Source organism: Fragaria vesca, linkage group LG4, assembly GCF_000184155.1.
Source record: "Fragaria vesca subsp. vesca linkage group LG4, FraVesHawaii_1.0, whole genome shotgun sequence".
NCBI classification, from domain to species: Eukaryota; Viridiplantae; Streptophyta; class Magnoliopsida; order Rosales; family Rosaceae; genus Fragaria; species Fragaria vesca.
In genome coordinates, this window is record NC_020494.1 from 23208015 (window position 1) to 23222246 (window position 14232).

Here is a 14232-nt window from a genome sequence, read left to right on the forward strand (position 1 = left end):
TTACTTACTCTCTCTCTCTCTCTCTCTCTCTCTCTCTCTCTCTCTCTCTCTCTCTCTCTCTCTCTCTTTCTCTTTCCAAAAATTTGAATATATGGGTCCTTTGTACTACTATTAACCTGCCATTTCCATGCCTTTGCATATGTGTATATATAACTGAAGCTCCTAAATTATCATGAACCTCTGTTAATTTCTTTCTGTTTTTGGTTCTTGGATCTCAGATCCCCATTTCTCTGATTCACAAAACTCTAATTTGTAATGCTTGCTTTGACATTGAAACACTTAAGATCTAAATTGGGTCTGCTGAGAAAATGTGGGATATGCACAGAGGTTTTGGATTCAGGAATTCCTCAGATTTGATTGATTTGGATTGGAAATAGATTTGCATGTTCATTTCTAATTGGGGCTGATTTGGATCTGATAATTGATCTCTAATTGAATTGGAATTTCTGATTTGATTTGATTTGATTCGATGAAGATGTTGATGTTTTATGGTGGTGAATTGTATTGTCGTTCAGATTTGTGATTGAATTAGGCTGGCGCTGTGTGATCTAGTTTCCGTTGTTTTCGATTTTAGGAAATGGCTTTTGGGGGATTTGTAATGGTGAATGGTGTTGTTGTTCATGAGGTTGTATTAATACGATGTCGTTTGTCTGCTCAATTTGTAGCTCCCCATGGATGATGATTCATTGAACATGCCCAATTGGGGATACTATGAGGCCTCGTTTAAAGGCCATCTTGGCCTGCAGCTCATGACAAGCATGGGTGAGCGTGACACGAAACCTTTTATACCCGGGCGTGATCCTCCAGTCATGGTTAGCGCCAATGGATATCATCCACGGGATTGTGTTGTACAGGATGCTCCTGTTCCGATGAGCAACTATATGAGGGAGAGTTGGATTAGCCAGAGGGATAAGTTTCTCACTATGATGCCGGCCAATCCTAATTATGGTGTTATCCCGGAAACTTCAGCCGCACAGCACGCCATGCAGATCTTACAACCACCACCTGATATATCAAGGGATGAGAGGGTGAACAGAATGGAAGAGCCAGTTGTCCACAAGGAAGGTGGCCCTTCAAAGAAAAGGCAGAATGGTGGTGCCCCGAAAGCCCCAAAGGTGAAGAAGCCAAGGAAGCCAAAGGATAATAGCAACCCTGCGGTTCCACGTGTGAAGCCCGCAAAAAAGAGTTTCGAAGTTGTCATAAACGGAATTCCTTTGGACATTTCTGGCATTTCAATTCCAGTTTGCTCTTGTACGGGAACTCCCCAACAGTGTTATCGGTGGGGCTGTGGTGGTTGGCAATCCGCCTGTTGCACTACAAATGTGTCTATGTATCCTTTGCCAATGAGCACTAAACGGCGAGGTGCTAGGATAGCTGGAAGAAAAATGAGTCAAGGTGCTTTTAAAAAGGTATTGGAGAAGCTTGCAAGTGAAGGTTATAACTTTGCTAATCCAATTGATTTGAGGACTCACTGGGCAAGACATGGTACGAACAAGTTTGTCACAATCAGGTAAAGTTGCTCTGGTCGGTGCCATTAGTGGAGATTCCATTGCATTTGTTCTGATTCACCTGTATATATTTCTGTGGCAATTTGCAGAGATCTATCAGTTAATTGTAGTCCTTGAGTTTCTGTCTTGACTGTATACTTAGAATTTCGAATTGTTCTTTTGTTTATGTTGTAATTTCGGCTATGTGATAAGAGCAGATTTTTCTGGCCCCAGGATTATGCAGATGAGTTGTTATTTATTGGATTGTTGGATATTTGTTTTAGGGTGCTCATTTATGGATTCATCTTTCTTGCTGCTATGCACTCCTTTCATTTTTCTTGCTGTGCGTTCTGATTGCCTGAACTTTAGCATGTCATTAGTCTGTTGTAGCCAAAAGTATTAGGCGCAACTCAGGAATTGTATCTATTATGTTTGCCTCAACTTTTAGGTTTATATTTGGGTTTTGAGTCAAAATTATGGATTGAATTCTTGCTGGGAACTACCAAGTTCCATCTCTTGTACTCTTGTAGGTTGCCTCTCTACCAAGTTCCATCTTGAGCATTTAGTGTGAAATTCTTGGCTTTTGATATTGGTTCTTCCTTTCCAGTTAATCTGAGAAACTGAAAAGTTTTCAATAGGGGATTTGCTTTGTAATACTGACTAGCATCTTGCGGGTAGTTGAAAGTATGGATTGGATTTTTATCCCTGGTACATTTTATTTGTTAAAGATGGTTTAAAATGGGAAGCATGGAAGTATACAGGATTTTTATCCCTGACAAGAACACAGGATATGAAGGAAATATTGGTTGGTGCTAGCAAGTAAGGTTAGGATTTTTCAAGGATGCTAACACATCCCACCCCCTCTGCTAGATAATTTGATACTTAATCCTCTGTATTAGTGCATGTGTTTATGATGGGTTTTGATACCAACCGAATGTGTAGCATATAATGTGAAAATGGAAGGTGATTCAAAACTTCTCATTGACTGCCTAAATAATGTTTGCACCGTCTCTTAGCGAATACAGATTATTTTCAGTATATTGAATTTCGACACATTTAGAGGGAATCTAACTTTCTAGCAAATGCAATTGCAAATCTTGGTCATACTGCTAACTTGCAAACTTGAAAGCACATCTTTCTTCTTCTTTTGTTTCTGTAGTTTAGATAATTTGCATGGTTTTTCCTTGTAATCCTTTTCTTTTTCTTTCTCCAAAACACAGAATTTATGTAGCTTGATGCAAATGCAAATTGTTTGCTACTGATTTTGCATCCAATGCATGCCTTACCTTCATGTCCTCTTCGATAGTATATGGGTTCCTAAAGATTGAGCCCAAAGTTCTTAAAAGCCTCAATAGGCCCACAAGAGGACAGCCAAGTGATATATACAGTAAACACCATTTCATAATCATATATTCTTGCAGTCATTAATTTAGTTCTTCAACGCATAGACTATTGAAACATTGAAAGAAACCTAAAATCAAATATTTGTAAGAATGTGGACAAAACGAACAAACGTGAAGAACACCATAAATATGAGATTACTGAACCTTAGAAGCAAACGCCAGCAACCCACGAACCCCGTTTACCTAATCTAGTGAACCTAAGAACATGAAACGGGGAAATGTGACTTCATAGAACTTTACAGATCAACAAATCAGGAAGATCCCACTTAGATCACCATTTGCACAAAAAATGATCCCCGTTTTTATCACAAAAATCAGAACGACACCAAACGTCCCTTTTTTTTTTTTTTGGGTAAACGGATTAAGAGCTAACTCATCGCTCTTACCTGAAAATTTATTGATATGAAAAAGAGAGATACAAAACAAAAGGGACTACACCAAAACCTTACTAACAGAAAGTACAAAACTGACGTCTTAATTGAAATACAAAAATGGCCCCTAAAAAAGAGACTTTAGAACTATGAAAACTTGTAGCTAGGCCGACCTGAAAGGTCATGACCGAAAAGAAAATGCAGGAAAGGAGGTAAAGAATCCCACCAAGAAGAACCCTCTGAATTTGCACCATAATTAGCTAGCTTATCAGCAACCGAGTTACCTTTCCTGTATATATGTGAGATGTGAACATTCATTTGGCGAGCAGTATGCATGCAATTTCCCTAAGCTATACGCAATCGTCATGGAACTGACAAAGGCATATTGAAGTACGACACCAAACGTCCCTATTTAGTCATAAATTAGACTGAGTGAAATATATATCTCGGGCCTGCCGGCCCATTTTGAAGCCCTACACTAATAAATGGGACTAGTCTATTTTTAAATTCAAAAAATGACTGGAAATTCTTGTATATGTAAGATGTCGACACAATCTTAACCGTTCATAACAATTTATATATTTGATCACCATGTTTTTATATTATTTTTTCTAATCTTGACCATTCGTATATATAAAGATACATACACACCATGTACTGAATATGCTCTTTTAAAATGACAACCCATTTATATCTTTCAGCATTTAATCATCAACCAATTTCAGTCTGGTGTGTATATATATGCGTGCCACAGCCAAGCTCCTTAACTCAAAACTTCTCAGATCTTCATAGTTCCATTTCTCATATGAGTCATATCCCATTAAGAAATTGTCCCTTTTCTCCCTACTTCAGCAGAAACCGAAAACATGATGAAACCTGAAGCAAGTGTATACTCAAACTTCACCAAATGCTTCCGAAACACATGTTATTCCTCAAAACCAGTATCACACAAATCATCAATCTCTGACAGAGATTCCGATGACGCAGTAACGACGCCGCTCGATCGATCGGAGACGGCAGCATCCGTCCGGAGGAAACCAGGCGGATGGAAGGCCATGCCTTACATCCTAGGTCTCTATCTTTCCTTACTTTTCTTGAAGTTCAATATCGATCTCTTTGTTCTGTATCTTTTCCTCTTTCCTCTCCTCCTCCGATGCGATCGAGGAAGAGAGGACGGAGCGGAGAGGCTGACGGTAAAAATGTGCAGGTTTAGTTACTGACGGTTATTAAATCATGAGGTGACCAAAAAGGTGACACGTTTCTATGGTGGTTGGATGTGCAGGAAACGATACGCTGGAGAGGTTGGCAACGTTTGGATTGCTGGCAAATTTTATGGTATACTTGACGAGGGAGGTGCACTTGGACCAGGTTTCGGCTTCAAACGTTATATACATCTGGTATGGTGTCACCAACTTCGCTCCTCTGCTCGGCGCCTTCGTCTCCGACGCCTACGTCGGCCGCTTTGGCACCATCGCTTTCGGCTCCTTCTCTTTACTTCTGGTATTTGATTCCTTAACATGTTCTTTCTTCATCTTTCTATTCATTTATGTTTGGCAGCTTTGGCTTTTACTTATTAAAACTGTTGCTTGAGTCCAGAAGTTATAGTTGACTGATGGTTGATTGTGTGTCTGTGGTTTTTGAGTGGCCGTTGTCGTGGACGGTGGTTTTGGGTAGCCAGGCCACCAGTATAGCACCGGTCACTCTGTTTGTACTGAGATATGGTGATATCATGAAATCAGCAAAATATGTCTGCTTGTGCAATCTCTCAAATCTCAGTATGGTGCTCAGAATTACTGTAACTATATAATCGATTTCGTACGCTATAAATGTTAGATTAAATATTCAACTACATGACATTGATGCATGGATTGTACGTGTTCTCTTGTGCTACTATATATTATCTTAATCTGTGTTTTTTTTTTTTCTTTTTAAAGAAAAGTCATATAAAAAAGGAATTGACCGTAATGAATGAATAGATACCGAAGTGAATGCCAGTGTTGACCGTAATTAATCAATATATATATTTCCAAATATATCCAATATTCCTGGTATGTGTGTTTTTAAATTTTTTTGAAAAATTATAAAGATAAAGGAATTGAAAATATCAGTAAATGCAGTGTTGACCGGCCGTTAGAAAAATAATTTAGAAAAATAATTAAACAAAATTTATAAAGGATAATTGTGACTTTTTATCCTTCCAAATGGTTATTTTTCAACTAACTTTAACAAACAAGGTTATAAATCAATTTGATACAACAAAAGTGGTCATTTTTCAAAATTTCTCGTCAATCATATACATATTCCTTTTCCAAAATAAATCCCATACTCATTCCTGGTTTTCTTACCTAGCTAGCTAGATGGTTACATGGAATGTGTAACTTTTTTTTTTTTAATTGAAAGAGGGCAAACAGCCCCATTTTTTATTTAGAAAGATGATCATAGTACAGCAGAGGAGGGGGACGAAAAGCCTTACCTCCTAAACCAGACCAGACAGTTCTCAAACTTAATTAAGATGAGAAATATATACATGTTCAATAATACACCCCCAAAGTGAACCATGAACCAACAGCTTTTTATCTTTGTCCACCGTACTTGAAGCCACGGTAAACCCTTCGCCAAATTAAAAAACACCTCCTAAGTATTAAAGGCTTACCAAAGGCTAACAATGATAGATCAGAAGCAACAAAGGCTTGCAAATAGTTCCGAAAAGATAAATTACCAAAGATGAAAGTTTATCTAAACCATATTTACCATACGCAATACTCCGGTTAATGATATCATTGAGATGCATGTTTCAAATAAGGCATCTTTTGTGAGCTCATCACAAACTTCCCACCGTGTTTTTGACGTGGACGCAAACCATACTTTGTTCATGCGATCATATATCTCGCCCTAACCTAATCATGCATACTAGGACATGAATAATTCACAATTCCTAAAACTGTACACAAACACTTTTGGAGGATGAAAAAGGGTGTTTGCAAGTTTTATGTAATGGTAAAAAGTTATACTAAAAGTGTGTTTGAAAATGCCAAAATCATTGATTTTCTTTCATGTTGAATCATAATATTGAATATACGTACGGATTAATTTTTGGTTGATCGTGATTTAGGGTCAGTTTTGAAATCTTTGTATCTTTCGATTGTTTGTGAGTTTGTGACCTTTTGAATATTCCATGTCCCTGTGTGTGGATATATAATCTATCATTTACGTTAGTGATGTCACTTTCAACATTTTGATAAGGTTTACTGATTACTTCAAGCACCGAACGATATTCATCTTCTTTATTAAACAATGGTTTATGCGTAACCAAAAAATTGTCGGACAGGGGATGGCGACGCTGACAATGACAACTTGGTTGCCGGAGTTGCATCCTCCGCCGTGCAGCGGCAACCAGCAGAAACTGGGGCAGTGCTTACCTCCGACCAAAGCTCAACTAGGCTTCCTGATTTTGGGTCTAGGCTTTGTCTCGGTAGGCACCGGAGGAATTAGACCCTGCAGCATCCCCTTCGGAATTGACCAGTTTGACCCCAACACCGATGACGGAAAGAAAGGAATCAAAAGCTTCTTCAACTGGTACTACGCCACATTCACAGTTGTGTTGCTCATCACTTCAACTCTGGTGGTTTACATCCAAGACAAGGTCAGCTGGAGTTTGGGTTTTGGGATACCGACAGTGCTCATGTGTGGCTCAATTGTGCTTCTGTTTGTTGGAGTAAGGATTTACGTGCATGCCAAGCCACAAGGTAGCATGTTCACCAGCATTGCCCAAGTTCTTGTTGCTGCTTACAAGAAACGACAACTTAAGCTTCCAGACGACAAGGCAATTGATGGAAGCAAATTGTATGATCCTCCTGTGAAGGATTTGCTTATACAAAAGCTCCCTCCCACCAACCAAATCAGGTGAAAAATCTAAATCTATCTTTCATAGACGTTTTGGTCATGATTAATTAATCATCAATTTATATAGGGTTGGTCACTTTATTAATCAATTGGAAATCATCACCTTTAACAATAATGATTAGCTTGTTAATAAGTTCATGGGGTTGGTCACTTTGGACAGGTTCTTGAACAAGGCAGCTATAATATTGGAGAATGATATAAAGCCCGATGGCTGTCCAGTTAACAAATGGAGGCTTTGCAGCGTTCAACAAGTCGAAGACCTTAAATGTGTCATAAAAACCATGCCAATATGGGCTTCAGCTATCGTTAGCTTCACTGCCATGACACAACAAGCAACATTCACTGTATCTCAAGCCCTCAAATTAAACCGCCACCTTGGTCAGAAGTTCGAAATCCCAGCTGGTTCACTCATTGTCATCTCCTTGCTCACAATAGGAATATTTCTCCCGGTCTACGACAGGCTCCTAGTCCCTGCTCTTCGAAAAGTTACCAAAGATGAAGGTGGGATCACAGTTCTACAAAGAATCGGAATCGGGTGTATTTTTTCAGTTCTGGCAATGCTCGTGGCAGGTTTCATTGAAAAGGAAAGAAGAGACATGGCTAATTTGCATCCCCATGAACCTGTCTCGTTTATGTGGTTGGCTCCGCAGCTTATCTTGATGGGTCTTTGTGAGGCATTTAGTGTCATTGGACTGCTGGAGTTCTTCAACCGGGAGTTTCCTGATCACATCAGGAGTGTTGGTAACGCACTTCTGTCTTGCTCTTTTGCAGGGTCAAGTTACTTGAGCAGTGTACTAGTCACTGTTGTTCATCGTGTGACCGGAACTCACAGCAAGCCCGATTGGTTGACCAATGATATCAATGCCGGCAGATTGGATTTGTTCTATTTTCTCTTGGCCGGGATAGGTTTTCTGAATTTTTTCTACTTCCTTTTCTGTGCTCAACGATACAAGTATAAGGGCACTGTTCAGAAGGAGGATGACAACAACCCTTGTGTTACTGTGGAGCTAGGTTCAACCACCACTACATGATCCTTTCAATTTGCTGCATTAGTAGAGTTGATGCAATCCTATATATATAGTTTGTAATCCAATGTACGTATGTGGCCGGAATGAGTAAGAGATCGAATATATGCTATAACCATGTATTAAGAAAGGGCATGCATGCCTTAGCCTTTATGTAACCAGTGTTGCGACTCTGGAATGTAATATATGTCTTTGCAATCACATGCCACTTTGTTTTTGTAACTATAGTTATCTTTATATAACATTAATATTGGCGTTCATCAGAAACAACTTAGCCTTTTTGAATTCATATAAAAAGCTGATCACATCATCGATCACTCCTTCACATAAAATCCATGCGGCAACATATTTGAGTGAAATCTGTGAAAGATAGTGACATATGTATAAAGAAGGAAATCTGGAGAGACTTTGTTTAGGTTCTGACAGGTTTGATTCTCTGAACTATCTAGCACAATCATGCAAATCGTTCAAGCTAGCACAAACGATGCAGAAATCCTTGTGAATGATGAGTTCATGTAACTAGCTAGCTACGTGGGAGGTTTGGAATGATGGGAAAGTTGCCCACTACTGAGATCGGTGGATGTTGTTTGGAGGCTTCTCTGTGTTGGTATGGTGCTTGTGCGAATATATACGGCTTCAAATCCGGCATGGGTTGCCTTGTCTCTCTTTTTCACTGACTCTGCCTTCCGTATCTGATACGATCGATCATATTTTTTGTCTGTGCCGCTGCCGCAGTAGTGATCCATCCATCTACGATATTGTGGCGATTTGATCAGACCTGTCAAAGCAATAGTATGCAAGTGCATGTCAATAGCAAGGTGAAAGGGATGCGTGGGTCGCATCGAGACAGTGATCGATGTTTGAAATGTACTAAACTTTAGTTTGTATTCTCTACTCTCTCACTAACTTTAAATTTATAAACAAAATCTTCAATTGCAAATATCAAATTTGATACTTCTTAGATTCACCGGTAACTAGGTCGGATATAAATGTTTTATATCACGATAAGTTGTTCTTATATTGTGCTGAAGTTGAAGACACTCGTAAAATTGAACTATTTGAATTAAAATAAGGTAAAGTTTATTTTTCATTTATTTTTTGTAATATTGAAACGTGTAAAATGTGGTGGATCAAGCTCTTATGCGAAATACACCTAAACATGGCTAATTGGTTGAAGAAATCTTTTGTGTCAACATAAAGATTTTGTACATGAATTTGACATATCCTTTGAAAATACTCTAAAAAAAAGCGATAATTTTTCTAAATTTTTACCCTACAGAGAAACAACGGGTCACTATAGAGATTAGTTTACTTGTACAACGGGTCACTAGTGCTTGCAGCTATCAGAAAGATATACCAAAATCTTGTTGAATGGATGGATTAACTTCCAGGACTACAGCTTTTAGTTTTTACGTACTTGTACATTAACTGTTGATATAATTTGCTTTCTCGACCCCTATATCTAGGCCTATCAAAACTGAGTCCACTCAGTTTTGTTGATTTGGACCATGTATGATACTTCAAGCCTTCAAGGTCATATAATAATTACTCATAACCTAGATTAAGTTTCATAAGTTCATATTCGTATTAACATTCGCAATGAAATTTTGTCGATCCATATGTTCTTACGTACATTAGAAGAAAAAAGAAATATGATGAAGGGTGAAGAGACACTTCACAAAATGCTACACACAATACAGTTCAAGTCCTTCAGTGAACCCGATAAATGAAGAGACCGAGGATGACTTGTATGGCAGGCTTCAAATGCAATCAAACTCAAGAAATCATCCAAAGTCCTGAAGTCCCTCTCCTTTCTTCTCTTCCACCATGCAACATTAACAAAAACATCAAAGACCGGAATGGGCCGGTGCTCCCTCCAAAAAAAAGCCCAACTTAATTTCCTGACACTGGGCTTGGGCTTCCTGAGAGTCGTAAGCCCTGCAACATTCCCTTCGGCATTGACTAGTTTGAGTGGCCACATCTACTATTATCTCAGTGATCTCTTCTTTTATTTTTCTGATTGAAATCTCAGTGCTCTCTTAATTCTGGTTTTTCACATTCAAGACAAGATCAGCTGGAGTTTGGGTTTTGGGGTACCAACATTGCTCGTGGAGTCGTGGGTGTGGCTCAATTGTGCTTCTGCTTGCTGGAGTAAGGATTTACGTGCATGCCAAGTAGTGATCACAAGTTACCATGCATGTTCACCAGTATTGCCCAAGTTTTGTTCATGCAAAGCCATGGCCAACAGCACGCAAGGTAGTATGTTCACTAATCACTAGTATAGAGAAAGATTTTGTTGCTGCTGGAAAGAAACGGCAGCTAAAGCTTCCGAACGTCGACACAGTCAAGATTTTAGATAGAGGCAAATTTTAATTATGATCCTCCGCCGGTAGTTCGGTTAATTTACGGGATTTTCCGCGCCAAAAGCTTCCTCTCACAAACCAACTCAGGTGCCGCCATCGTTTGTATATACGTACTGCTTCAACAATCAACACCCCAATGTGCAGTTTTGCACTATCAAGTATGCTTTAAACAATCATCATATACACTTAACTGAAAGCCACAGCAGTGATCAAGATATTCTGGTAAACAAAGTTTTATAGCTGTCAATTTAAAGCAATAATTTCTTATAGGCTTACACCACAACGAACATCAATATTGAAAGGAGAAAATTCAGCATGGTCAGTGTCACGACCGTGATGTTTCACATGTAGCTGCATGTCTTCTTTGGTGCGTGCACGCCATATATATATATACACACACACCAATACACCATGATGATATAATATTATAATATAATGGGTTCGGCTGCTATACACATTTGTATGACATACATTAAGCCGTGAGCCGTCCGATCGTTTAACAATTTAAAATTTAAAATAATCAGATAACTCACGGCTTGATGTATGTTATACACATATGTATAATAAAAAAGTTCATGATAGAACATTTAATTGCCCGTACGTACATGATGCAACTTTGTTCTCCAGCCCGCGAAGCACGGCCTTTAATATAATATCTAGGACACCATGGCTTGGGCTAAGACATGATCGGCTTGTATAATAGCTAAGGTAGAAGCGTACGGGACAAAAATTGCTTATGATGGTCCTCGAATACATGCATCGTCTTAACCCTAACGTATTAGGTTTCAAGTCCGTTGATTATTTTCAGCTCTCTTTCTCCATCTATATATCTCACATTTAATTATTTGTATCACAGAATGATCAGGCTTAAAATAATCGATCAAATCCAGTGTAGATGTTGAAAAGGTCAAATTCTAGAGCAATACTGCAGCATTAGGGATCTATCTTTGTTCCAACTGATCAAGGGGCTAGCTATTTGATGAGGAAGGAAACGATTCAACAGATTCAGAAGATCCATGACTTCCGTGTCGGAGGATTTGGGAGCCCAAAGGGGGCCACACCAAGAAATCAGAGAATGAAATACTCATCTTCCCCCCTCCGATAAACAATAATCAAATTTCTCACTATTTTATAGCTGTATTAATTTTATTTTCTTACAGATAATTCATAAATTTATACACCCTTCATTCAAACCCTGACTGAGGATTCCGGCAAACAACAAGCTTCATTACTCCCGTCATATATATTGGAGCAGGGACATTAAGTTGCCTTAATTAACCCTAAACATTATTGCCAACACATCAAATTATAAACCATCCATCACCATGCATGCATGCATACAGAACCTCGATCAGAAATTAACCCTTGAACGAGAGGAACTCAACGAATCGCTCCAAATCAACATAAGACGACCCTCCATTAACACCGCAAGCAATCTCCGATTTCTTCTTCCACTCCACAGCCTTCTTCCTCATCGCCTTCCCTTTCTCCCCTTCCATCATCTCCCTCACCAAACCTTCCAGCTCCTCTCTCTTCACATTAGCACTAATCTCCATACCAATCCCCCATGTCGTACACGCGTACCTACAATTCACCTGCTGCTCGGCAAAAAACGGCCAGCAAAGCATAGAGACACCGCCAGATATACCCTCCAGCGTGGAATTCCACCCGCTGTGGGTCAAAAATGTCCCTACGGAAGGATGCGCAAGCACCTGCTCCTGGGGACACCATCGAGCAATCAGGCCACGATCTTTCGTGGCCTCCAGAAACTCATCCGACAAAGTCGCCGAGGTTTTCCCCTTCACAACATCCGGCCGTACGATCCACAAAAAAGGGTGACCGCTGTTTGCCAAACCCCATGCAAACTCGTCAAAATCATCAGCCGTCATGACGGCGATACTGCCAAAGTTGATGTAGATGACCGAGTCGGGCTTTTGAGCATCGAGCCAGGTGAGGCACTCGGTGTTCTCCTTCCACAGGCTTGGACGAGTGGAGGCGTCCTCGATTGCCGGCAAGGTCTTGCAGAGCGAGGTGAGGGGGCCGAGGTTGTAGATGTTGTTCTTGGGGAACACAGAGGCAACGGTGTCTAGGACTTCAGCCTCGAAGTCGTAGAAGGTGTTGAAGATGATGGCATCGGCGGTGAGGATGTCCTGGCCCTCTTCGAGCCAGCGGTTGAAGGCGATGTCTTCCGGATCAGTGGACCGGACGAAGTTGGGCATGTCTTTGAGTCGCATGTGGCTCATTCCCGGGATCCACTCTAGAGTAGTGCTTTCCAGATAACCGTTGGTTACATTTTTCTCATCTGTTAGCAAATGCACGAGATTAGGTTAGAGAGAGAGTGACTGATTCAAAGTACAAAAGAATGGTCACATGTGACGGAATTAAAGTGCCAAAAACGGAAAATGGTAGGACACGAAAATGTCTGCACATGCATTATTTTCCTGTAATAACTACAAAACAGCGACATGCATGGGCAGATGTTTAATGGGGATGAAATAATTGAAATGAAATAATGCATGCACACGAAATAATGCTATTCTGATGTTATTATAATTAAGTTCATAATTATAACAGACCAAACGTTTAAGCTCAAGTTATAACTTTTATTAATTTTGTCCACAATTTTGATATTCAGTTATGCAGTATTACTGCTTGTTAATTACCAATGGTTGATTACAGTCTTATATATATGGCGCCGGTGAATAGTATGTCTCACTGTCCCGAACTCAGCTTCAGAAGTGAGAAATTCAGACTACATTCTACACCATATTTTAGAGGACATATATGCATCAAGAGAGTTATTTGTATAATTTTTTAAAGGATCTGAAACCATTGATTTTAATATTTATGAATAAATGAGCCATATGTATACCTTTTAATGGGAAAATTCCCCTTTTGACAAGCTCTACAAACTGCATATAGGCGACGAGACCACAAGTGGAAGCAGTCCAAAACTGCACCACAGGAATCCCAAGCTCTCGGGCAACTTTGATTCCGAAGGCCATAATCCCATCGGAAATAATGCAACTCACTGGAGGCAAATCCGGGTTGGAATTAAGCTTCACAATCAAGTCCCGGAGCGGAACCACCGAGTGCTTCTTGGTGTAGTACAAGAGCTCAGTGACACTCTGAGTGGCATCAGGGTTGGAAGGTGGAACACCGTCAGGAATGGTCTCAAACCTGAAACCGGGAGAGTTCTTCAACGCCTCGGGTCCTCTGGACTTGAGTAACCGGGCGTGGTTGAACTCTGTGTACACCATGGTTATGTGGAAGCCTCTAGTATGGAGAAGCTTGGCCAAGTTCATGAAAGGGTTCACATGGCCTTGTGCTGGGAATGGGATGCACACAACATGAGGCACAGCCACTGGCTCTGCTTGAATGGATCCCATTTCTCACAGCTAGCTAGCTGGCCGGCTTCGTTATAGTAACAATGGTGGAGAGGCTGGTTTTGGTTTTCTGGTTTGCTAAGCTGTGATCTAACGCCATGTTTATATAGACGAAGGTGAGTACTAGCTAGCTGCTTCACGTATGTAAACTAACTACGTGTATCTGAACGTACACGTATCATGTTGCAGAAGATGTTAAAGGCGGTATTAGGTCAGCTACAGTTACCTTCGCGTACTCGTTTCCAGTTAATTTCTTGAGTTATCTGTTTAGGGCAATAATGCAAAAGATCTGAA

General features: G+C 40.0%; 3 protein-coding genes across 3 annotated transcripts; 2 read left to right on the forward strand and 1 right to left on the reverse strand.

Moving 5' to 3' along the window:
- Positions 1–597: 597 nt before the first annotated feature.
- Positions 598–1729, forward strand: LOC101313694 (protein BASIC PENTACYSTEINE1-like). Its single transcript, XM_004297760.1, has one exon. It carries the CDS (start codon positions 672–674, stop codon positions 1512–1514), a length of 843 nt encoding a protein of 280 aa, XP_004297808.1. The 5' UTR covers positions 598–671; the 3' UTR covers positions 1515–1729.
- A 2358-nt stretch (positions 1730–4087) lies between these two features.
- Positions 4088–8388, forward strand: LOC101313979 (nitrate transporter 1.7-like). The gene is made up of 4 exons (XM_004297761.1): positions 4088–4332; positions 4544–4761; positions 6590–7164; positions 7325–8388. The coding sequence occupies exons 1-4, from the start codon at positions 4128–4130 to the stop codon at positions 8193–8195; spliced, it is 1869 nt and encodes a 622-aa protein (XP_004297809.1). The 5' UTR covers positions 4088–4127; the 3' UTR covers positions 8196–8388.
- Positions 8389–11655: 3267 nt separating this feature from the next.
- Positions 11656–14015, reverse strand: LOC101314273 (UDP-glycosyltransferase 85A1-like). The gene is made up of 2 exons (XM_004297762.1): positions 13425–14015; positions 11656–12854 (listed from the first exon to the last, which is right to left on the reverse strand). The coding sequence occupies exons 1-2, from the start codon at positions 13939–13941 to the stop codon at positions 11911–11913; spliced, it is 1461 nt and encodes a 486-aa protein (XP_004297810.1). The 5' UTR covers positions 13942–14015; the 3' UTR covers positions 11656–11910.
- Between the last annotated feature and the right edge of the window lie 217 nt (positions 14016–14232).